Source organism: Apostichopus japonicus, chromosome 14, assembly GCF_037975245.1.
Source record: "Apostichopus japonicus isolate 1M-3 chromosome 14, ASM3797524v1, whole genome shotgun sequence".
Lineage (NCBI taxonomy): Eukaryota > Metazoa > Echinodermata > Holothuroidea > Aspidochirotida > Stichopodidae > Apostichopus > Apostichopus japonicus.
This window is the reverse complement of record NC_092574.1, coordinates 7,419,421-7,447,367: the sequence shown is the minus strand read 5'-3', so window position 1 is coordinate 7,447,367 and position 27,947 is coordinate 7,419,421. Positions and strand designations below refer to the sequence as shown.

Here is a 27,947-nt window from a genome sequence, read left to right as displayed (position 1 = left end):
CGCAAAGACATTCCTTACCATACTTTGGGGGATTTCCTTGTAATGAACAGCTGTACTTCGGTACTGAGTTTCGATATCTATTGGTATTTGAACCCCCCCCCCTCCACACCCCTCCCGTGAAATCTTGGATCCATGCACTATTGCACACAACTTATGGACAAAAAAAAACACTTACCTTTCCACTTAATTGGTTTCGTCCCCTCGCAGTCAAAACATAAAGTCCCATTCTCTGGAAAATAGAGCGCCACCCTTGTCATGTTTCCCTCTTGATTCTGTCGAAACACTGTTATCCCATTACGATCTGGACCGATGAAGGAAACTTTACCCTGCAAAAATAGTGGGAAAGATATTTTGCAATAGTTGTGGTACTAAATTTCCAAAAGTTTGAAAAGACGATTGGTATTTATAGGCTTTGCTTTTGTACTTGTCAGAATAGTGACTACCAAAACATTATAGGATGTGACAAAGTTCTGTACTTTACCAACTGAGCTATTCAGTCCTTGTTTGGTAGAAGTCCTTATGTAAACATTTTCTTGCTAGGAGAAAGATGTCAGTCAAAAGTCACAGAAATTTGCATTACGAGTAATCACACCTTATAGTTTCCTTCGATGTATTTTCCGAATAACTTCTCAATAATCAATTGACGTATATTTATATATAAATATAACTATATCTAACTATATATATAACTATATATATATAACTATATATATATAACTATATATATAACTATATATATATGTATATATATATATACCCTGCAAAGATAGGAGGAAGGAAATTTTGCATTTTTTATATATATAGTTGGTTATATATAACTATATATATATATATATACATACATACATATATTATAAATTAATGAATATCAACACGCCCGAAAAGTGTTGTTATGAAGTGTTATGATAATACGCTCTCATTGGCGGTTATACATAGCCATTTCATATACGCATTCACACTGTGGTCGAGTGTTACGGACTTCGGTCTAAGACACGAAAGATCCGGAATTTCGATTCCTACTTCCGCCTGATGTGTCCCAAAATGACGTCACAAAATGGTGGACAAGCAATGAGTCGTTCGTACACATTTAAAAACCAATTTTCAACACTAATTTAGACCACCCTTGTGATGGCAAACTTAAAACAACCTCGAATTGTAGCGACATAATTGACATCGATATGTTTGGATACCTAAAGCAAGCGTTGAGTCCGATACCTTTCTTTACGATGTTTCTTTATATATTATTTTTTAAAGTTAACGAGCAAAACTGACCGCCTATCGGACAGCGTTATTTTCAAGTTTAACCCATAATAAATAGTTCTACATCGATTGCGGAATGCGGTCAGTAGCTGCCCTTTCTAGTATGTACGTATATATACATCAACCATGTCAGAAGCACCTTCCCATGGCGTCCTTAACCTTCCTCGTTCAGGCGTTTTTTTTTTGTTCTCCATTATCTCCGTGGGATGTTATCAGCCATGTAATATAAAAATTTATTGCTTGCAAATCAAATTTCACTCACCGAGACGCCATTGAAATGGAGACGAGATAGGTAGCCCATTATCTCATCTTTCCAGGCCTGGTTTTCATAACTGAAATATTCCAGGCTTGTGTTTGTGTTTTCGATTAGAGTTCGTAACGTCACAGCAATGGTCCAAACGGCATCGTATGTTTGTGGTGCATGCGTAGAATCAACATGGTGAACACCGAGGTCCGATAGCTGTTTTATAAATTCGTCCACAGTCTAAATTCAGAAGAAAAAATGATGCACTATTATTTAAAATATTTCATTATTGGCAGGGAATGAATCTAGAATGATACAATATCATCAAAGAGAATTTGGGATAACCTAACCAAACCAAACATGTATACTTTTGTATTGGGAATGCCTATATCGTTCCCATCATATAGTACTCCCACCCACCTTGATGACGTCACACTTAATCATAATATTTAGCCAACACTATTGATAACTGTATAAAGAGAGTTTCTTGTGTAAATATTTTCTCGTATATACCTTCTTTCTCCCGAAGAGATATAATGAACACCGTGAAAATATTCAAGATGAAAGTTATTTTCTTTATTATTATCATTATTATCATAAGATCATTACGCAGGCGTCTTTGAGCATGTTTGCTTTAACTAATGAAACTTTTAATGTCTTGTTTCAGAGAACGTCAATGTTCAGAAAACGTGGTTCAGGGTGTTGCAATTTAACGCATGATGCTATTATCAACATATTATGATAATCTTGAACTACTTGCAGAAATGGAGCAGGGTATATGCTTACTCAGGAGCGGATCCGGGCGGTATCCCTACTACTCTCCACCCGACCCCCCTCTTTGGTTTGTTACAAAAATGTTCTTACAAGTAACAGGGATAGAGAGGAAAGGCTGCGTCAAGCGTAACAGAGACAAAAAGTGATTCTGTAAAATTGAATAAAGGATTTGGACATTTTTTTGTGCCCGATTCACATAGCGTGAAGAGCCAAGACCCACGCCCATATCCATGTCTACGTGCACGTACACGCCCATGTCCACGCCCATACCCACGCCCTTACCGATGTCCACGCCCATGGCCACGCCCAAGTCCACGCGCATGCCCACGCCCATGCCCACATCCATGTCTACGCGCATGTCCACGCCCATACCCACGCCCATGTCCACGCCCATACCCACGCCCATGCCCACGCCCATGCCCACGCCCATGTCTATGCGCATGTCCACGCCAATACACCACGCCCATGCCGATGTCCACAATCATGTCCATGCTCTTGCCCATGTAGGCAATGAGAATCTGGACGAAATTAAGACTAGATGAATGACAACGTACCTGTTCGGAGATTAACTTATCGTTGTTCATATTAATATCCATCATATCCACAGAAAAATACCCTTCTACTGCCTGGTCCAGTTGCTCCACGGTGCACCCTGTGTCATTTCCCATGCGCCACCATTCACGTTGGTACCAGCCCAACAGAAACCAAACGTATTGACCTCCATACATATTTTGTTTGTACGCCTGTTGGAAAACACGACATGTATAAATTTCGGTTGATTTTATAAGTTATTACACAAATATTGAATTAATTTCGCCTCAATATGAGTTTCTCGAGTGAAAAGTAAATACAGACATATTTAAGTTGCTTTACAGTGTTATCTATACCAAACATCTCACGAGGAGTAATACATGAAAATAATGGGGTAGTAAAGTTTAGAGCTTGTTTCCTTTCCTGTTAATTGTGCGTATAATACCAACTAGGAAGCGAATTGTATAGCTTTTAAATGTAAACTCTCATTTCCACAGAACTCACTCTCTGAGAGTGTTCAAAGTGATGAAAACTCTGTAGGAAAGAATGACACTCTTATCAAAGAGTAACGTGATTGGCAATTTCATTCTACCACTATAAAGTTGGTTTGACCTCATAAGCGGTAAATTGGATTAAATTCACTCTGAGCAAAGGACTGACATCACTCCTCGAAAGAGTGATGGATTGTGGCCACTCTAAAAATTTGATTTCTCACTCTTTGGAAATAAGAAATATAGCCACGATCATCGGGCTACTTGAAGCCACACGGCTGCATGCGTAGAATATAGCAAGCACCCCAGCCACCACTCCCATTCTCCCCCTTTGAGAGAGCAGTAATGTCCTTCTTGCAGAGTATAAAATATAGCAAACGCCGAAAAGAATTTATTTCATAAATGATATATCTAGATAAATTAATAATCTTCAACATCATATGGCAACATTATCCGATTAGATAATCTGGGCAAAGCGAGGCCGATAGTGCGTTATACAGTTCCCCATGGGATGAACCATATGGATTAATTAGTGTGTCTAGGCAGAGTTCTATATCTTTTTAGTCTACGGAAAATTTGTCCTGTCGAAACCGTCGTGAACTATCTGCTATAATCATTGCATTAGCTGCGCGTGTATGGGAAAAATTTCATATTGCCACTTCAACCGTTTAGAAATATGGGGAATATATATACCCAATGTAGAATATTTCTTAAAGAATCTTTGTTTATATTACCGTTAACTCTAAAGATTCTGTTAGCTATTTAACTTAACCCTTGAAGTTCTATGTACATATAATAAATAAGATTGGTTGATATTTGAAAGAGCGTATGCTTGAATGTTGTGTATTATAATTAAAGGGTAATGAAACGAAAAAAAAAGGAAATGTGGACTAAATATCTATATCGAAACCGTAAGAAAATTATTACTTAATCTCTGATAAGCGATGTTGGGTGGCAGTGACCATCTATATGCGGATGTTTTAGCTTTATAGTATATAGTATTATTTATATATATTATTTTTTTTTAAGGAAAAGTCTCCCAGGAAAGAACCTGGGCATGAAAACCAAACTACCAAACGGCTGATCCGCTCTCCACCCCAGTCCCCTTGCATCGGGACTGTGACTGTGTGATCATCGTCAGGTGTGCATCACCATTCCCTTCGAAAGGGAACAGATACTACACATGATCTTAGCCAAAAGGCTATATATTAATATATATATATATATATCGATATATATATATATATATATATATATATATATATATATATAATAATAATAATATTAATAATAATAATAATATTTCCAGAAGTTGCTGCAAATTCACCTATATAAACACAACCTTATCATCATCTTCATCTCACATTGAACAAAATTCCTAAGTAAAATGTCCTCTTAGGATAACAATCGGTTATAATGTGGTCTTCACATACATTTTTGTTGTTGTAAGTTTTCATATTTTTACATCCCGCAAAATAATTTCGTCTGTCAGTAGCATAGTTCTCACAATATTATCTCTATATATGAACTTATAAACCTATCAAAAACACCAGAGCCTGACAGTAGCTATAAAGGTCTGTAAATCGCTGACATTTACTCATGTACATGCCCTACACAACACAGTCTCATTCTATATACACTACTACATTAACGAGACCGAAAAATTACTAATTGATTTCCCAAATGTAAATATCTTCAACGTCGTTTGCGCCCCATTTTGATATATATATATATATATATATATATATATATATATATATATATATATATTTCTTCTTCTCCATCCATATGGCCCGTCAACTTGAGTAGTCTTAGTGCACATAGCCTTAAGACGAACATCGTCCGTTTCCTCGTCACGCAATGTTCCGATTAGATCGCCCTTGATTTTGACTTGTAATAAAATGCTTGCCCTCATTTATTAAACTTTTCAAGGACATCTGCTTCAACCAGAGGGCATAGCATGACTTTTCATACACATACACCCAAAAGAAAATAGAAGAAAAAAAACATCCTAGCTAAGCCGCAGACATTTTGTGAGGTATATTTAAGGGGGGAGGGAAAATCATTTCCATAATAAAGAAGTTAGAATATATATGAACGCACCTCACAAAATACTCTACGTGCAGTCGTCTCTTGGAAGCTACCAATGATAATCCGAACGTCTTTGTCCTTGAAGAAAGAAAAAAGGGGGAATATATATATATATAGAAAGATGAACGACCTACGGTGATAAAACTCTATGAAGAACTCTATACTATAAACTTACACACTGGCAAGGATAAATTTATTAAGAAATTATAGAGAAAAATTTGATCAAAAAACGACATCAGCTGCAGAGATATAATAAAAAGCAATAATGAAAAGAAGATGAAAAAAAAATTAAGCATAGGAAAGAAAATCCTCTAGGTTTTGAATTTCTTTGGTTGTGACCAATCTCAATATATAATTGACTCTAAACTCACCTAAATTGAATTTTCTCTTACCCTTAGCCTTCTGAAGAAAGAGGCACCAAGTCTCAAATGATTTTGAGGAAGAAAACTACTAATCACAAAGCAAAATGTCTTTCAAGGGAATATAATCTTTCTCACAGAAAAACCCAAAACATACTTCCTATCTCACTACATGTTTAAAAGCACATCAGCGTACATAGCGTGACACTACAGGTGCCTAATACACAGCTACCAAACTGAGACTGAAAAGATATGATAGACATGCTTCAAATAGTTGCAGCTGGTTTAGTCGAGTTTTTTCCACCTGATCCGAACTAATCCGAGACTGAAAGGTTTGCTATTTTAAGCATGGTGAAACTAAGACTGTTTTGGAGGGTCTCTAATTTTTTTTTTTTTTGTGTCAGTGGCGATTTTTGAATAGTTAATTCCCAATAAGCTGCTTAAAATGATTTAACATGACAGAGGTGATCCTTTTTTTTTAAGGAAAAGTCGCCCAGGAAAGAACCTGCATGGGCACGAAAACCAAACTACCAAACGACTGATCCGCTCTCAACCCCAGTCCCCTTGCATCGGGACTGTGACTGTGTGATCATCGTCAGGTGTGCATCACCATTCCCCTCGAAAGGGAACAGATACTACACATGATCTTAGCTAAAAGGCCGAGAAGCGATGATGTAGTTGACCTGTATCCCTTTAGACTTCACTGAAGCGTGACCCTACACCTAAACCCTACAAATTAGCCCTCATTTGTATGATGTGTTACGTTAAATGAGTGGAGAGAGTAAAGCAACAACAGAAAGTTTAGGGCACCAACGGGGATGAAAATGGGATGGGCGTATTTATCAACATTTTGAATATTCTGAAAGAAACGAAGACAGGCTGAAAAAAAAAAAGTTTTTTTTTTTTTTTTTTTTTTTTTGTCACTCACTTTTTACAAATAATTTAAAAATAAAAGAATAAAATTAGGAGTCAACCAGACACAAAAGTTCAACGGTTATTTTCGACAGCTATTTTCTGTCGTCTCTCTATCTCTAATTTATTTAGTTTGTTTGTTTGATTTCACAAATTCCGACAATCTTCTCTGCAGTTAACGTTATGCATGTCGTCTTAAGTTATGTTCAATTTTTAGACACAGATGAAAAAATGCGTCAAGGCGTTAAATTATAGTTGACAAGCTTGTCTAGAGCTTGAATTTACTCTTTCTTTTGAAAATGCAATTAAATGATAATTCTTTAGTCGACGGATACGGAGAATCCGGTCGGTTTCACTGACGTCATCCATCTCAGGGAAGTGTGCATTCTTGCCTTATTCACGACTAAAGGAACTATGAATAAAGCTCTAAGTTTAAACGTCATTCATCTTATACATCAGGGTTGATGACAAAGTTAATTCAATAAAATTCTGATAAAATTCTTCAATGATTCTGTTTGCTTGGCTTGGTTTGGTTTGCGGTTTGCGGTCCTCCGCGAAAAGGAACAAACTATATCCCTTAATTACATTAGGGTTTTGAAATTCGTAGAAATATATACGCAGTAATTGTGGACAGACAATGAACAAGTTAAGTTTGCATATTCCATTTCATGACGATCAATGGAGGTTCACTCACAGTCATTTATATTTCCAATGATCCTGCTAAAGCCAAATTTTTGACAACAATGTTTGGATAAATTGTCGATATTATGTGGTGCTGAAATGTAGTAATAATGTATAGTTCATTAAGTTTGTCTGTGAAGTTGAAGAAGTCAAGCCTTTGTTTTTTTTTCGTATATAGGAAAAGACTGAACTATAAGAAAAATTATCAGAGGAACAAAGTGTAGGAACTACATATTCGACTGGAAACTAGTAATTGGAAAACAATATTGTGATCGAAAAAAAATAAAAAAATATTGCGATCGATGTGAGTTGGATGATATGTCTTTGAATGTGTCTAAATCAATCAATCAATCATTAAAGAAACCGTAATCATAGTCTAGACGAAATCTAAGATTTAGAAAGAAGATGGTTTACACTGAGGTCGTTGAGCTCCCAAATAGAAGGGTCTGAGGTTCCTACTTCCCAGATCAAATCATATTTTTGTCCAATGGTGCTTTTTATGGATAATAAGGCTATCAATTAAGTCTATAATTAGATCAAAACGGATGTTTTGTGCAAATAACTAAGCAGCCATTTTGAATGTTAACGTAAGGTTGCAAGGAGGGAGGAGGGAGGAGGGAGGAGGGAGGAGGGAGGAGGGAGGAGGGAGGAGGGAGGAGGGAGGAGGGAGGAGGGAGGAGGGAGGAGGGGAATACACCCCTGCTCCCCTGAATACAGACCAATGCAATTTTTGGCCTAAGCTTTGCTCTACAGGTTTAACCAGAAATGAAAAGAACTTATGGTTAAAAAAACACGAGTTTTAAAGAGAACCTTTATGCATTGACTGATATATGATGTACTGCAATGAATTACTATTGATTCCATTACAATATTGTTTTTTTTTTTGGTTTGTCAAATTTCCTTTAAAATATACAAAGAAAGGGTAAAAGAAAGAAAACTATTTTCATTTTCCATTTTCATGTGATAAGTCATACGTGATAAGCGTTTTCCTACAATAACTGAACGGACATTTGCAAAAAAAATGGGGGGGGGGGGTGGGAGGAGATGGTGTGAGTTTCCTGTGTCGTTATAAGAAAAAATTGAGTGTTTCAAACCAAATGGTCAAACATAAAATATTCACGGTATAGACAATTCCTTGTGTAAACTAGTTAAGGGCAGAAACAAATCTGTCAACATTATAATTAATTTATGAAAACATGTTCAATTTCATGTCATAGAAAGACAACACTGTCGCTGTAGGACATGCCTCTGTTATTTAAGCTGAAAATAATAGCAAGTTGATACAAAGCCATCATGGTATACCCAAATACAGTGACAGGGAAAAGTATAGGTTATGCATATATGCTAAACTTATTTTCTAGCAAAGATGTTGGCTCAAATGTTGGATATTTTCTAGGTAAACAAAAACCCTTAGCCACAGTAATAGTATCTTCTACCGTATTAACGTTCTTCTGCCAACGAAAGCTTTTCGATCACAACATTAAACACCACAGACTACATAGCCAGCCATTGACAAACAAGAAATGCTGTTTCCTCCTCCTCTTTGCTTGCAGTAGCAGGAAGTATTCCCAAATCTGAAGGACTACTGGAAACTTGTTTCAATCTCCATGGTGCGTTAAAAATTTCTCGCCGAGGGAAATAAGTCTAGCTTTTTGATATCAAGACAAATAGCGTATAACGATTGTAAAGAGCTTAGAGAACACCAGCCTATTTGGTCTATTTGCATTTTCTCGCAAGATATGAAGCAAAAGTTTCCATGTAAAAAAGCAAAAAAAGCATTACAGTTCTGTACGATTCGATTAAGTTTTACTGAAAGTCTCGATGCATTCTTCAGACAATCAACTAAAAAACTCCGGATAATCACGTATTTGATCATTTGTTGTAGCAATGGTTTGAATATATCACATTACTTCCGGCATCTGTTTGTATATATACCGGTTTAGCGAAATTTTTGAATTATGTTTAAGCTTAACCAGTTGACAAAAACTTATCCTCTTAAAATGACAAATGATCTGCAACACTCTCTTTTAAATTAGAAGAATGACTTGATGCATACCGCGAAATATATATAGTGAGCGAAGAATGAGAGATTCAACATTATCTTATGGGACATATGTAATATGTTTCAACTACCCAGACATAAGGAAGAACAAGGTATTACAATGTAAGCATTGGCGTAGGAAGGTACTTTTGAGTGGGGGGAGGGGGCTGAAGACTGATGGCCGGCCTGGGGTAGGGGTTTAAGTGCCCCTCCCCTTTGGAATTTTTTTTGCATTTTCAGGTGGCCTCAGATGCAATTTGGTGCAATATAGCACACTTCAATTCCCACTCCATTTTGTAAAGAATTTTGCATTTTCACCTGGCCTTAAATGCAATTTGGTGCTCAAAATGAGATTTTTTTCTCATTTGGAAATGAAAAAGGGGTTTTCTGACATGCGGAGCGGGGGGGGGGGGCGGAATGATACTTCCGCCCCCCCATATTTTTCACTGGGGGGGCTGGCGCCCCCAGTCCCCCCCCCCGGTTCCTACGCCCTTGAATGTAAGTAAATGGTTTCTACAAGGGAAGAAGAAAGGATTTTATATATAGTGCATACTTGAATGTTCATTAGTATAGGCTTAACATGCTATCCAAAATGAACATGATTGTAAGCAAGGAGATGAAATATCTGATGTCAGCCTACCTTTAGTTCTTGTATTTGTTCGTATGGATCTTCTACGAAGTTCTTGGTTAGGACTAATGATAGGTTGGTATACATCCTGAAATACTCATCTAATTTGATCTGAGCCTGTAGTGAGATATTAAAAACAGACGGAGATTAGTCGATTAAATGACAGATTATCATTTTGCAGAATTTTATCAGTTTTGCACTGTTAGCCTTAATTATTTATCTTGTGCAACCTACTATATGGAAACTTAGTCATTTAGATTACAACATTTGACAACATTTGACTTGACCTGCATGCACAAGGATATTTCGTTAGAGAGGAAGTGAAAGAAAAACGGAATGGGATAGGATATAAAAGACAAAGATAGAAAGAAAGAAAAATGAGATGCGTCGAAGTTTTTTTAAACACTGTGGATCGAATAACGAATAAAATAGATAATCTGTAGAATTATGTAGAACCTCAAGAGATGTAGGCCTAAGTATGAAGAAAACAATTCATTCCTTGTCAAAATGATTTTGAATGAATGAAAATATATGCAATATGTTTTATTTAAATTCTGACCTGCATATACAGCTGTATTTTCAACGTGATTTTCAACTGAATATATATCAGTATACAAGTTAAGTGCACTTAAATATCCCCCCCCCCCCCCCACACAAAAAAAGAAAGGTAATTCACCTTACTATAGTTTCAATATCAACATCATAACAAACTGACTTTGATGTTAGACCTACTATAAATCCGACACTCTCCCGATATGGCTTACCTATTTTGGTGATGTATATGCACAGTCATATTAATTTCAGATTTATGAATGCTACGGACGATGGTTGAAACAGCTAGCAGCGTATACGGGTTATATGCAACCATTAATACCCTCGCTTGATTTATAATGATAAATTACTATTTATGGACGCCAAAACTGTGAAAAAGTATGAACTAAAACATGGACAAGAGTTTAATGGCCGCTATAACTTTGCAAACGACAAAGATACGTTGTTTCTTTCTCTGTTAAGGTATCAGTTATAAATGTGTCCGAGTATTTTTTAAATTTATACCTGAACATAAAACCTTATTCATATAATAACACATGCCTGTATATGCAGCACTATAACGAAATCCCACAAGACACTATTTACGATATGAAAATTATTGTCTTTGCAGTTCATAGAGCCGATGATGTATTGTGAAATCCGTTACTTCTATATACAAAACAACCAAATATATACAGATAAGGAAATAAATAAATAATAATAATAATAATAATCAGCAGTTATTTTTACGACGCTCAAGCGACCACAAATGTGGGAGAAGCCCGCAAGGACTTATGGATTACAACTTATAACACGTCGGGTGGCTTCCAACTCAACATTTTAACTCAACTTTGGAATCTTTTCAATTTAGAAAGTCATTTCAGATGGGAAAACCGTAGATTGCTCTTGGATGAAAAACCCACCTTACTATGACCCGGCCGGGTATCGAACCCGGAGCCTCCCGATTTCTAAGCCTCATTGCTTCAAATTCCACCGTCTTTATCCACTCGGCCACACCACCGGTTAATATAGATTTATTCAGATTGGTAAATTAAGAAGGTGGTACCAAATATATTTAGATGTCAAAGTAACCACTTTCTGAGGAATATCTCAAATGTTCTTTAAGTACCATTAGCGGGATCTCCAACAAAGATGGTTGCATTGTCAGTCAATTTCAGACTAAAACAATAGAACAATACGCATATATAAACCGTTCAAAGTGCGGTAAAATCATATTTAATTAAGAAGGTACTTTATTCTCTTCCTTCACCTTGTTTTTACTTTACTGTCAATTTCTTCTTGAGGTGCATCAGTATGATGAAAGTTGCAGTAAAAGGATAACATTAAACCGTTTATCGTTCGTATACACTACCATATATAGTATCTCTCTCTCTAGTCGACAGAAGTCGAAATCATGTTGAGATTTGCCCATTTATTTCTGTCCCTCATCAAGTTAGGAAGATCAGTTTGAAGCACCCCGATGTCCCTAGCAACTACATCTATATAGCTGAGCTTATGTTTTCCCCTTTCTCCTTCCATGTTTTGGTGTCCACATGATAAGTTCAGAGACTGGTTCCTTGGTGTTCCTGTATGAGTGCCCTGCTAGTATATATAGTATAGTATACACAGGTCATACATAGCTATGGACCTATAGCACGGCAATATATGCACCTTATACTCAACTAAAATTGTCAACGATGACTGCCATATGGTTATGGCTAAGACGTGCAAACCTATGTAATAACATATAACTTCATATGGTTACCGATAAATGTCATAAATGTGTACTGTGTCCGAGTATTTTTAAAATTTATACCTGAAGATAAAACCTTATTCATATAGTAATACATGCATGTATGCAGCACTATAACGATATCCCACAAGACACTATTTACGATATGAAAATTATTGACGTTGCAGTTCATAGAGCCGATGATGCATTGTGAAATCCGTTACTTCTATATACAAAACAACCAAATATATACAGATAAGGAAATATATAAATAATAATAATCAGCAGTTATTTTTACGACGCTTAAGCGACCACAAATGTGGGAGAGGCCCGCAAGGACTTATGGATTACAACTTATAACACGTCGGGTGGCTTCCAACTCAACATTTTAACTCAACTTTGGAATCTTTTCAATTTAGAAAGTCATTTCAGATGGGAAAACCGTAGATTGCTCTTGGATGAAAAACCCACCTTACTATGACCCGGCCGGGTTTCGAACCCGGAGCCTCTCGATTTCTAAAGCCTCGTTGCTTCAAATTCCACCGTCTTTATCCACTCGGCCACACCACCGTTCAATATATATTTATTCAGATTGGTAAATTAAGAATGTGGTAAAAAATACATTTAGATGTCTAAGTAACCACTTTCTGAGGAATATCTCAAATGTTCTTTAAGTACCATTAGCGGGATCTCCAACAAAGATGGTTGCATTGTCAGTCAATTTCAGACTAAAACAATAGAACAATACGCATATATAAACCGTTCAAGGTGCGGTAAAATCATATTTAATGAAGAAGGTACTTATCCTCTTCCTTCACCTTGTTTTTACTTTACTGTCAATTTCTTTCTTGAGGTGCATCAGTATGATGAAAGTTGCAGGAAAAGGATAACATTAAACCGTTTATCCTTCGTATACACATGCATATATCGTATACACAGGTCATACATAGCTATAAGCCTATAACACGGTAGTATATGCACCTTACTCAACTAAAATTGCCAACGATTACAGCCATGGTTATGGCTAAGACGTGCACACCTCTGTAATAACGGGGTCTGCCCGATATTCATAAGGTCCGCTATTCATAATGGAAATAAGGGTTCTTTATTCATAATTAAAAGGGATCATAATTCATAAGGTCCGGTATTCATAATGAAAACAAAGGTTCGATATTCATAATGGGCAAAACGGTTCGATATCCATAATGGGATAAAAAGGTTCGTTTTTCATAATGGGACAAAGGGTTCGATATTCATAATAGAACAAAGGGTTCTTAATCCATAATAGACAAAAAGATTCATTATTCATATTAATTCATAATTTTTTTTTTCATTATGAATAGAAAACCTTATGAACAATAAACCTTTTTGCTCATTATGAATAGCGAACCTTATGAACAATGAACCTTATGGATGATGACCCTTATGAACAATGAACCTTATGAAAATTGAACCTTATGAATATCGGGCTGTCACCGTAATAACATGTAGCTTCATATGGTTACCGATAAATGTCATAAATATGTACTGTGTTAAGTGCTAACACTTGAAATATTCATATAATATAGTTGTTTCCCGGTATAATAAACGAATTTGAAACACATATGAAAATGTTATTTTGATACGTCGAATGAGGAACGTGTTTGCAAAATTCTCCTTATAAAGGTGTCGATCAAGGCTACACAAAAAGAAGAAATATAAAACGAATTAATAATTTAATTCTAAATTCTTTCTTTTCATATTTTGTGAATAAGAAAGTGGCACCTACTTCCTCGAAATGTCTTTGACTTTAGTCATTTTAGAACGTAATTTGGTTTTAGAAATATTCAGGCTCCTTTATCGAAAACTAAAGTAGGATTTACGACTTGGGAGTCTTTCTGTACCCGTATGTCGCAATTAAACATATATAAATGATTTAGACAGAGAGAGAGAGAGAATTGACTGTATCTTGAAGCATTTACCACGAGGCAAATACAAATTCATGATTGAAACATGCCACGTATTCTATCACCTAGATTCATTTACATGTTAATTCAGCGACACTATGGTTGTTTAAAGAGTTAAAAAGGTGCCTATGGATAAATATAAAATTAGCTTTAGGTTTTGTTTCCCCGAACTCATTTCTGTGCCAACGGATGGCCTAAGTAAATGGATGGATATTCGATGCACCATCTCTTTAATCATTTATCCATTTCCCGTGCAAAGTCTTTTCTCCATTTCCCGCGCGAATCACTGACACCCTTAACAATCCAGACAACACACTAGCACTCTGACCTACTTCTCCAACCACAGAGTATAGGTTCCAAACTACATATGTAACCAAGACCGTTGGCAGGGATTAGTATTGCTAAGTATTGATATATATATATATATATATATATATATATATATATATATATATATATATATATATATAAATATATATATATATATATATATATATATTTATATATATATATATATATATATATATATACACGACTGGTTTCGTCCTTTTGGGACTCATCAGTCGAAGGTAGGAATCGAGCCCGGACCTTTATGTAACAGTCTAACGTCAATATCACTATATGTTAGGGTGATTCTACTGGTCAGAAGGCGTATTATGGGACTATAATTTGTTTTGAGACCTTAAATCTTACAGCCTCTGTTTGTGATACTATAGTAAATATCGCGTTATTCCCAAATCGATTCTAAATACGTTCTTTCCATTTATTACAAATTTACGGTTGAAAGTGCTGGCCATCTAAGGGTCATCACAAAAGGAGTCAAGACTACTGAGGTTCACTCAGCCCAAAGTTGTCCAAGTTTCGATCATAGTTTTTGGTGTTGTGGATGCTGCTTATTTTTGTTGTTTTTACAATTTGACCTCTATTCCCGCTTTATATATGTTTTTTACTTTTATCAATTTCATACTTTTTGTTTCTTAAGTGACAAGGTCGAGTAATAATACCTCATTATATGTTTATAAGTTGGAGATTTAAGGTATTTTATAGCTTCACTTTGTAATCATCTATTCCTAACTTAATATCGATGGTAGTATGAAAGAGAGAATATAGTAGACGGGTATTTTAAGACTTCTTCTAGTTCTGATTTATTGTCACCAAAGCATTTATCCAGCCATTTGTTCTTTTGCCCAAATGCCAGGTGTGTACTTTCCTTTCTGTGTATTGACGTCTCGTCCGTCCATTGATGTCCATGTTTTCTTCAGACTTTTTTGTACAGATACCCCACTACACATATGCAGTTGCTTAGACCCATGCATGCACGGAAGAAGTACTTCCGTGGACGATCAGATCGCTTCCACCTGAAATGGATACTGCTTGGGAAAGAAGTCTATTTTTTGTTTGGCTTGATACTTAAGACCCAGCCGCCGGCACAAGCCAAACTTAGCCGGATACCTTGGATCGATTGGAGATCACGTATGATAGACGTATTGCTTCTGGACTTATTGACGAACGGCTTCTCTACAAGATTCGCCGTCCGAGCACACAATGTCCATCCCGTTGCATTGGAAGGATGTGTTTAGGGAATGTAGGTCATCTTAAGAAGATGAATTGGGACTTGGGGAGATCGCATGCACTTGAAACAGCGATGACTGAAGTATGACAAACAGAGGCATGATTCTATAATCCATGACAATCTACTCTTGGATCGGAATGCAGGAGAATAAGATGAGTACTTAATTAGTGTTAACTGTGATTAGGCTTGATATATATATATATATATATATATATATATATATATATATATATATATATATATATTATATATATATATATATTATATATATATATATTATATATATATATATATTAAATATAACAAGCCTGTATGTATAAATATATTCGAGTATTCAACATCGTATTACATATATTGTAATGGTTTTACACATTACACATACGGTACTACATATATTACGCACACGACTTTCTCAATTGGGAAAAGAGAAAGGGGAGGTATATGAGGCTGTGGTTTGATGCAAGACTTCCCACACGAAGCAAAAACCCTTGTATAAGTTATTAAATGCCTTCTTATCTATTGTATTGATGTACTTTACATATACCGCATATAGGTCTTCCTCTCCTTTGCTTTAGTACTTGTCCATTTGTTTCATATACTGACGTCAAAACGTAGCCACATTAAGGAAATGAAATGTTTCAAAAAATCGACTTCCAAACTGTATCTGGATCTTCTCTTTTAGCAGAATCTATACTTGCGATTAATCTGCAGCGCGTTACAGGATATACAACAGCATCTCAATAAATAAACAGCATAAAGCTAGTAATTAAAACTATATTTATTTCACGCACAGATCTTCACACGTGCAGGCTCAAAAAAACATAATCTTCCCGCGAATCGGCCTCACCTGATTGGTTAGTCGGATACAGTTCTTACCTCGGAGGCCAATGAAATGCCAGTCACTTTGTCATTCTCAATTGACCTTTGTAAATGATCTGTTACAAATACCTGTCATTAATTTGTCCACCGTTGAACAAACGTTGATTGAAGTGCAATGCTTCACCATCATGGACAAAGTTCACATGTGCACATTGTAATGTACATAAGATATGACTAACCTTTTTGCCTTCGCGTGTCTAGGTAAGCTGATATCATACCTTTGCGAGGGGGGAGACAATTGGTCAATGCCACGCGTGATAGTATTTGTATTAGTCGTATGTTGTATGGATCTGTGTTTGACATCAATCAACATTACACGGTACAGGTGCACGAGGGGGAAAATATTTGAGACGCACGAAACTTCCCGGATGGGGGACTCGATGAATGCTTATACCGGTATAAGGGATTGACTCAACTTTAAGAATCATGCATAAGATGAACACATATACACACCTCTATGAAAATATCAAAACAGGAACATATTTGTGTAACAGCGACTGAAAGTTTTGCAAAACACAACAAAACATATGTTTGAGTCATTAAAATTCAAGATGTCGATACCTTTCCTATAACTTGCATTATTAAATCACGTCTTTAATGTTTTTATTTTACCCTTTATGTACAAAAGAGAGAAAATAAAAAAAAATGGAAAATATAATGTGAATTACTAATGAGATACTGAATCAAAGTTTTAAGAAATTATCAAGATTAGTAAATGAACCGTCAGTTCCTCAATTAGCGACTTGGTTTTAAGTCTTTTTCATATCTTTATTTGGTTCTAACAACATGCATTTATATGTTTACCAAGAACAAATGCCATGAAGTAGTGGTGAAGAATACATGAACACGAAGGAAGCGGAACAATAAGCCCTTGTGTGCTTAACGGGGTGCTCCGCTTTCTAAAAGCACAGAGAAAGAGACCAATCAAAACTACTATAAAGCAAAATACACAATTAGGCCTACATACAAATATGACAATAATTAAGACCATAACAATTCGAAAGATATTGTATATATGGGTGCGTGTCTGAACTACATTGTACGCGAAAATTATCTTCTCGAGAAATCTGAGGATCTTGCGATTTTACCAGAATATTTCTCACAATGGTAAAAAAAAAAAAATTAAAGTTCAAACCAAACTATCCATTTCGTAGACAACTTCTTTTCTGCAAAGACCTTGCGTGTTTGTTACCAAATCCTTAGATTTGCGCATGATGATGGACAATTAATATATCACCTTATTGCCAGTGTTAATTCTACTGAAATTTTTAAGTATTAGTCAATACCGGTTAAATGCTTCATTTCGCACACAATTGTCCTGTAGTGCATCGGAGTTTAAATGACCAGGAAGATTTAATTTCCTTTGAGAAAAGTCCCGCGACCGCGGCAAATTCGCATCATTATTGAAGCAAATATCTCGAAAGTTCAGTGACAGCAGTCAGGGGAGCCATGAAAGTTCAAAACAGGTCATTATCAATAATCACAAGAATTTTCAAGTTATACGTCAACGATCAGCGGAGGAAGGAAGTCTAATTAAAAGTATATTTACATTTGGATAACAACATAAGCTCTTTAAAAATTATAGTAAAGCCGTCCACCGGGTAAAAACCAAAATTAACAAAAGTCGTTAGTGAAACATAAGGACGACATTGCACGCTGCTGTTTTCAATAACAAAATTCTCGTCAAAGAAGAGAAAAGAGACGAAATAAATCTCTTCGACTTACCAATGAAAATAATTCTTGGTCTTGCATTAGCGTAGCAACGGTGTTCCATCCAAAATGGCGGATAAAGGCTGCCCTGGCAGCATTGTGCGAAGAATCCGGAACTGCAGTCCTGAAGAAGGTCTTGTAGTAATCTCTTTCGGATAGTGCAACGGAGGTAGATGCATAAGATAACTACAAAATGAGAGATGACCAAAGTATAGGAAAACGTGTTCGAATAAAAATGTGTGAAAGATGTCATTGAGTTGTCGTCGACAAGTTGTTTCGAGCAAACAAATTAACCACGCACAAAAACATTTCAAAGTTGTTCATCTCATTTTCACATAATGACCTATATAGGAATTTATAACCTATAAAGTGAAGGATTGAAACCGTTTAATATGAGTTTTATAGTTATACTTAAATTTTAATAAACTCGCAACCCGTCATGCACGTTTAATTCTAATGAGTGAGAAATCATTCTTTTGAATGCTCAGGACGACCACTCCCTTAAGGAGTAATTTTCAAATTTAGTGACAAGAGCAGGGTTCACGCAAAGAGAAAAGAATAGAAAAGAATAGAAAGGAATAGAATAGGAATAGAATAGAAAAGAATAGAAAAGAAAAGAATAGTAAAGAATAGAATAGAATAGAAAAGAATAGAAAAGGATATAAAAGAATAGAATAGAAAAGAATAGAAAAGAATATATAAGAATAGAAAAGAATAGAAAAGAGTAGAAAAGAAAAGAAAAGAATAGAAAAGAATAGTAAAGAATAGAATAGAATAGAAAAGAATAGAATAGAATAGAAAAGAAAAGAATAGAAAGGAATAGAATAGAATAGAAAAGAATAGAAAAGAATAGAAAAGAATAGAAAAGAATAGAAAAGAAAAGAAAAGAATAGAAAAGAATAGAAAAGAAAAGAATAGAAAGGAAAGAAAAGAATAGAAAAGAAAGGGGAAAAAAGAAAAAGCTCTCTCATGCTCTTTCTAGCAAAAAGTGCAGGTAATCCTACACTCATTTGTCACAACATGTCTCCAGTTGAGAAACTTGATGTTTCTTAAGCAGTCCGTAATGTGCGTCTCTAGTTTCGGGTAAATATCCCTCAGGGCTGTGCTAAGTCTCATGCCATTGTGCATGATCTTCCATTTGACGGATCATTAATAACATAAAAAAGAAAGATCGCTGGAAGGTGAGGGAAAGAAGAATTGATAAAAAATCGAAAGCGGAAATTGGTATAAACTACGTTGAAATGACATGTTACATTAAGTATATCGCTGAGTATATTGAAAAAAATCCCAGAGCTGTGATCTACGAAAGACATTTTGTCATTTGCCGCGTAGGCGATGAGTGGGCTTGGATACAGATAGAACTGAGATTAGACCGGTACTCCCAAAAGACACACGGAGGATTGAGGGTGATTAGCACTTTGTATACTTCAAGGAGATCTCACCAATCAGAGGTTACCTCAACTTTTACATTGACTCCTAGATGATAAACGTGTTGTTCAGTAAATTACATTTTTTTTACGGATCAACCGTGATAAGCTATTTTAATTAAATTTTTTCATCTTGAGAAGAGTTCAAAAAGTCAACTTCATTAATAAGGCCTACACAAATATGAAAACATAATAATTTTCTTTGCACCTGGAAACGAGTTTTCGCCCCCTTTCGTATTAAGACAAGGCCATCGCTATTCGAGTATATCTGCACTCTCTACAAAGGTGTAGTTTGGGATTCAGTTAATGAATTTTGGGGTCGTATGGTGAAACATCTGTTACTTGATTATATATAATCAAAGGGGTTACTTATATACCAATTACCAACCGGCAGGTCGCTAAATGCACAGTTTCAATAATAGGTGTGTAGTTGTGTGGCGTTCACAGCATATAGCCGACATTACAAGCTGTATTGGTTAGATTAAATTACACGTGTTTTTTTCGTGACAACCTTCGAGGCAGGTAGAATTTGGTAAAAGCATGGACGTTAGATATAGGTTCTAGAGTATATGAGCATGGTATGGACACTTTCGTAATCGGTTCCTCATGGCCATATTTTGTGTTTAATTTCAAGATTTTCGTCGTGAAATCATCTTAAACATCGAGAATTTCCCCCGAGGATAATATATGCATGATGACGTCAGTAACTGAGTCCTGGCGCTATTGTCATTTTGAATCAATTACAGTTTTAAACTACTAACTATGAGAACTTCCCTCTTCTGTTTTATATTGTAACTATAAAAAAACAAGACACTTAAGGATAAATCTAACACTAATTCTGAAAATATTATACTGCGTAATATGCACGGTACTTTTTACATGAGCAGAGGCAGCCCACAAGAGGGTTCCCAAGCAATGCAGGGGGGGGGGGGAGGGGTACATAATTAGCAGGTTATTGGCTTTGGGGAAGGGGTCGGGCAACCCCAAAATCACTTCAATATGTTCGGATAAAATGGAACAGTTTCTCGAATATGATTTTTAGTCATTTCTATAAATTTAGTATACAAGTTTCAAATTAATTATAATCGTTCTTTAAGCTAAGAATATAAAATAACTGTATTTGCTTTCACTACCAGCAACGAGTATATGTTTGGTCCTTCTCATATTGCATGTTATATATATATAGTATCACGCTCTTGTCGTAAGTCATAAACTACTCTTGAGATCTATCCCAGGCTTGATTTGAAATTTATAGCTGTGGCTTAACCGTCTGGAGAGAAACAAGCTGTACCCAATCACGCTGTGAAAATAAGCCCAGTAGGTTATATTTAATATCAACCCCATTAATTATTGACGGGAACGGAAAGCTCGGTTATATAGTATATTTATATATATATATATATATATATATATATATATATATATATATATATGTATATATATATGTATGTATATATATATATATATATATATATATATATATATAGATATAGATAGATACGTAATGTAAATTACTTTTCTTACAGACGTTCATGCATAAATTAAATATGTTCCATCTGTCAGACATTGATATTTGCCACGACTAACAAAGGGTCGCTACAGAAAATAAACTTCTCCATTAACCAAGAACACCGGAACGGAAATAAAATAAACGTGACAGGGCTGATGATGATGATGATGATGATACACGAAATAAGACGGTGAATTGGGTAGTTGCAGGGTTAGCATTAGAAACAACAACGGTATACAGTGTCATGACAAACTCACGAAATAGTCTACGAATGATTTCAATAAATCACGTCAAAAAGCCTACACGTTGTAAAGTGGGAAGTACCAGTGGATTTAACCGTAATCGTTGTAGATATATAAGACTAGCTACCAGTAGACTTATATCTACTATGACTATAGTGAGGGAGGGAGATAGGTGTTATTATTTCAGGTGCTATATAGGGTGTATCAGATGTATAAGGGATGTGTATCACTATGATAGTGTAGTGGAAGTACCAGTGGATTTAACCGTAATCGTTGTAGATTATGTAAGCGTCGCTACCAGTAGACTTATATCTACTTTGCCTACAGTAAGGGAGGGGGATAGGTGTGATTATTTCAGGTGTATATAGGGTATATCAGATGTATAAAATTGAAACATTACTTCCCTCTGTAGATAATGATTGAAGTATTATATTTTAACTTAAACAACGACATGGTCAGCTCAATTATCATGAAGACATTACTCAATCTGATGTTGCCAGATGCCTACATTGTACAAAATATCCCAATTACAAATATAAATTAATTCACTGTAAAAAAATGCATATCTTTGCGATACACAATGCTTTGAAGATGTGGTTTTAACTTCAAGATGTAGAAAGCAACTTCAGCAATTTCTTCATTAAACAATTAGCTTGAGCATCCAGCATATCCTTAGTTTTCTTTATAGTTACTTCAGTGGAAAACAAAAAATAATATTTACCATAACAGTGTTCCAGTATGGAAGAATCATGGCTGCTCGTTTGGACACCTCTGAGCAGGAGCATCCGAGGAACATCATCATATTTGGTCGTCTGTAAAGTTGATCGTAAAGAGCGTCGACAGCTATCCCAGGATGGCACTGTTGAGACAATAGGAGAACAATCCCATCAACAAAAGTGTAAATCAACAATGGTAGAAAGTTAACTATTAATCTAGAAAGCTCACGATCAAAGAGAACTTTGATCCTCAAAGTTGTTTGAAAATTATGGTAGAGTTTTTCATAAGCATACGTGTTAAAAGCTTTTTTTATTATTTTTTGTGTTCACCGTGCTCATTAACCTGTCTGTATTCTGTGCATGTTTTTGTCCCTTCTGTTACTGTTACTTGTCATTTAGCCTCTGAAGAAGATCCTGCTACGATCGAAACGTCAGGCCAACTCACCTTTACACATTTTATTACTTTGTTAAGTTTTTAAGTTTAATTTTAAATTTAAATTTTAAATTTAAATTTAAATTTTAAATTATTATTATAATCATTATCATTTTTTTTGGGGGGGGGGGGGGGTTGTGTGTGTGTGAAATGTCAGTGATTTCATGCTAGATGATGGATTACAGTTACCCATATAGCAGCACGTATTTGTAATGTACTATATATGCCTTTTATACATCGTTCGTCAGCTGTTTAGGCGGTGTAGTGGTACAATGCTTTATATGTCGTATTTATATGCTTTATATGCTAATTACATGTTTTGTTTATCACAGTGAGAGAAGAACAACATTGTATTGATAATTTTATATTTTTCAGCTTTGTGGCAAAACTATGACATTGCAAAGAACATATGTCAGGGTATTTTGAATAGGTTACAAAACCAGAAGTCATGGTGGCTTAATGAATTAACTATAAAATAACTTGTAGTCCCACAGTTTATAAAACATATCTCTCTCGGTAACAATTTATTTTTCTGTTTTTCGTTGTTGCTAAATGTTACATGTTTAAGCTATAAGACCAAACATTCGATAGTTCTACCTCGTACTACGAGAAAACAAAAGTCAGAATATGCAAAAACTCTGTGCTTAAAACTTGTGCAGATAATCTTAATATGAGGAACGATGCACGTTTGGATAACTTCAAGAGAAGCTTTTGTCCTGACAGATTAGACAACATGGGAGCTATATTTACCTCATACAAATATGCATGAATCATGCATAAATGATATCAACCGCGATTCAAGGCATAAATTTGAGAGAAATTTCAACTTTAATATCACAGTAGAATGAATTCTTTGTGATATACGGAAGTTAATCTTTTCCAAAAGGGATCACATCTTTTGGACTAAATTTCAAAGCTTCAATTATTGAATGTTACTCTCGTGTGATTGTACCTGACATATACAAGCATGAGTACACACTATATATTCATGTCTTGGGAAGTGGGGGGGGGGGGTGGATGGCGTAGATTGAGTGAATTGTTTTATACATAGTTTTTGAATAAATAAATATATATATATGGGCTATATATATAGGTTATATATATAGGCTATATATATAAACTATTTATATAGGCTATATATATATATATAGGCTATCTATATAGGTTATATATATATAGGCTATATATATATATATATAAACTATTTATATAGGCTATATATATAGGCTATACATATATGCAATATTTATATATATATATATATATATATTTATATAAATGAAAACGTATATATATATATATATATAACTCACTACAATTATATATATATATATATATATATATTTGTAGTGAGTTGGAAAATCCAGAACAGTTAAAAAAAATTCCAGTCTCCACCGGGATTCGAACCCGATGATCGGGTATCGTGTATCGGGAAATAAGCATAATGATGTGCAAAAATAATTTATCACAAATTGTGGCAAAGATTCAAATCCAGCACATTGCCATCGAGATCTTATAAAGCTAACTTGGTTGTCAAAATCATGCTTTAAAACTATTTGAATTCATCAAAATGACATCATTTATTTACAAAATCGTAAAAGCTCTCAATCCAAAAAATTATACGTCACATGAAGATAATAATTTAGAGGGGCTACGACCTATATGAACAAATTAAGAAGATACCGTTTAGTACAAGAAGACAATATGAGAAAAACAAAGAAGGAAAAGAAATCTGCATGGTAAATTAAGGATAGTCAAAATGTTGCCGAGGCTGTCATGTAATTCTGTCATGAAATAACGACGTGGGAATCTCATTTTTCTTAGTCTTGAAAATCCCTAGCGATTTTTCATCTTGATTTTTTCTCTTTTCTTATTTATTAATAAACAAGATGTATTCATCTCCTTCCAGCTTTATAATTAATTGTTTCTGCGTCATGACGAAAAAAAAAAAACTTGCTGCCAAATTTATCAGTTCTATATGATCTGTCACTTCCGTTGAGACGATCTTTATTTATTGAAAAATGCTAGCTATAAAAATAATCACAAGTGTCATTTACATGGTACTGAGTGAAGAGTGGGTATTTGTGTGTATGTCGTTTGTAAAACTCATTGCTGCGACTTGTGGCTAATCCGGACACCAACGGGGGTCTCTGACCCTTAACATACGGAAGTTCTTACCAAAGACAAGAGTACCGTACAAATCGATAACTCGATCACTCAGTCCCTTTGTGGCAGCAAATCACCTCAAAGTGATCGATATTTTTGTCGGTTCGCCGAAGCAAGATGAAGAAGCTTGCCTTCATATCCACCGAGGTACAGGACATCAAAATGATGAGGATGCTTTTGCAATGTCATGTCAAATGCCGTTCCACAATGTCGTGCGAGAGGAAAAAGGAAGTGAATATGTTTAAAGCCATATTTTAACGCTCTCTCGCCAAATTTGTTAACCAATTCACTGCTTTGCACTTTGACGAAGAGTTAAGGACAATCAATTTTAAGGATGAGATAACCTTCCAATTTGGTTTTTGCACATCTCTCATAGGAGCAAAATTTAATACTCTTGCAGTAAAAAAAATTGTAATAATGAAAATCTGAAATTTCATTCGGGTTGCGTTTGCCCATAAATGAACGGTATAAGGGTTATCTAGTTACTACTCCCCTATCTGGTATTTTGTCGACAACCGACGTAGTCTATAAATATGGCATTTGCATAAGCCATGTTTAGTATATATATATATATATATATATATATATATATATATATATATATATATATATATATATATATATATATATATATATATATATATATATATATAGGCTATATATATAGGCTATATATATAGGCTATATATAGGCTATATACATAGCCTATATACATAGCCTATATATAGCATATATATAGATATATGGATATATATATATATATATTTATATATATATATATATGTATATATATATCAATATAATTATATATATGAAAGTACAGCATACCCTGTGCCATGCCACATGCTTCCAATAACGAAAGGACCCCTCAGTGTGTCAAGATGATAAGTTATAATAATACTAATAATAATGAATAAATAACCTAGGTATAGTAGCGTTACAAACAGTTCGTTTACCCACCATCCTCGCACAGTTTCAAATAAGTAGACACCATAGGTTAGTCATTGGGAAGAACCGTATTTTTTCCTAACGCTATATCCAACTAAGTTCACATATGTTTATGAAGTTTCGATTGAATGGTTCGCTTCATCGCCTAATACGTGATACTTATCTACCCTTGAAGCTCAACGTGATAATAAAGTATCCCAGCCTATATAGACAAATCCTAAATCCTTTCACGGTAGGTTTAATGTTTTCCTTAATCAAATTTTAAAACATTCCACATTCTCAGCTTCAATCATAAAAAAAGAAAAAAAAATCATTTCCGCATTGCACTTATGCGTTTTGGTTAAATGTTAATTCTTAACACGTTTCTTTTATGTATTCGTGCTCTCATCTTTTCATATCACTGGAATCTTTGATTCTGTTTCCCTAAAAAAAAAACCCATCCATCTCTATGTTTCACTCGACAGTATAAACTTCAAAACTGCCCTTCAAAATTTGTAGCTAATCGGTTTTAAGAGCGCAAACAACATCCATTATATTGATACATTTTAGAAGTATTTATAGCCCATTTGCCACACTCGGACTGCCGAATTTCGTGACAAATCATAAATACTTACAAATAACTGACTACCAAAATGCAATTACTTGTCAACTCACGACAAGAAATATTACTGTATCTTATTTCATCTTTACAGTTTAATGTTTCAATTATATATGCATCGTCGTAAGATGGGTTTTAATGTTTATCAACGAACCCCACCCCCCCGTCCCTCTCCCATCCTTGAAAACAAGACGACGAATGATATCGCATCGGGTTTCGAGACATAATATTACTCCTTAAAAATTTGTTCAAAATAATAATCGCTCTTTAGATCAAGATGTTTCTCAAAATGTTTCCATTCCAGGTATAGACTCCTTTCAAGAGGCACTTTCTTCCTATGTAACTTCAAACTGCGAAAATGACGACGATTTTTTTATTTTAGGAGAACGGAATAATACGTGCCAGAATAAGGTTAAGAAGCGGAGTCCGATCAGGCTGAACAGAGGGGAGCGGGGGAGGAGGGGGGGGTGGTTGGTGGAGGTGGGGCGGCTGATATACGTGTGTCATACCTATGCAGAATACCTCTGCAGAATGACGTTGTGGACTACGTTAGCACTGTCCATGACCTCTCCACAGAATATAGGTAAAAACCATAGAAGAACCCCAATTCTAGGTTTGTATATAGAATTATTGATCACCTAGAAAGTCTACAAAGTAAACATTTTGTTTGATGTGGGGGAGTTCCTTACGGTATTATAGAAATGCGTCCGGGCTGTGAATAATGTGATTTTACAAACTGACATAACCAGTGGTAATGAGGGTGAAGGACGAAATGTGTGTGTGTGTGGGGGGGGGGGGATGAGGGGTGCTCTCTCCCCGAATGGGAATACAAACAACACTGTCATGCTTAAAAAGATTAGATGACGTATACTATCCTAATGTTATTTTATGACATACTGACACCTATAAAAAAAATATTGAGTTCTAAGGTAAAGGGTTGTCTGATGTGTTCAGTTCAGTTCCGGGTGAGGGGTATAAATTTGATTACTAAGATAGTTTTCATATTGATATATAAATTTTACGAACAAGGTATCTATCACAACAAATCAACAAGGTATAATGTGCAAAAGATGGGGAAAAGGTTGGAACCTTAAATTATGCAAAGTGATTCCTTCATGACACAAGGTTGAAGATGACAAACTTGATCAACCCCCCCCTCCCCCTTCCCCCAACCAAGGAAGAAAAATTATGGTGTTATTCTTCTCATTTCAACTTTTCAGGACATAGGGTATTTTGTCTCCACAAGAATATACTTGCGGGGATTTATTTGTTTGTTGTATAAAATCGCGATAACATAAAAAAAAACATATTAGGCTTGCCAGAAAATGTTATTTTCTGAACGAAGATGGCCGAAACTCAGTAGAGAGAGACGTATACATTCGAAGCAGATCTAGTACCCAATTTTCAGCCTTACTATCATTTACTAACTTGTACTTTAAATATTCTTTTATCGGCTGCAGATCTCATGGACAGTGCAAACGTGTGTCATTTCTGATAACCTCAAATATTGAGAATTTGTCAAAC

At 35.2% G+C, this 27,947-nt stretch overlaps 1 protein-coding gene and 1 pseudogene across 1 annotated transcript in view; both read right to left on the bottom strand.

The window, feature by feature from the left end:
- LOC139979937 (gamma-aminobutyric acid type B receptor subunit 1-like) overlaps positions 1–27,947 on the bottom strand; it is a 104,917-nt gene that overhangs the window by 43,097 nt on the left and 33,873 nt on the right. The window contains exons 2-8 of the mRNA XM_071991191.1: positions 22,284–22,421; positions 18,399–18,569; positions 10,025–10,129; positions 5,404–5,469; positions 2,833–3,021; positions 1,523–1,744; positions 176–326 (exon numbers count right to left, since the gene is read on the bottom strand). Of these exons, the coding sequence (XP_071847292.1) occupies positions 176–326; positions 1,523–1,744; positions 2,833–3,021; positions 5,404–5,469; positions 10,025–10,129; positions 18,399–18,569; positions 22,284–22,421 (1,042 nt within the window). The remainder of the gene's footprint in view (positions 1–175; positions 327–1,522; positions 1,745–2,832; positions 3,022–5,403; positions 5,470–10,024; positions 10,130–18,398; positions 18,570–22,283; positions 22,422–27,947) is intronic.
- LOC139980410 (U2 spliceosomal RNA) lies at positions 6,345–6,421 on the bottom strand (annotated as a pseudogene).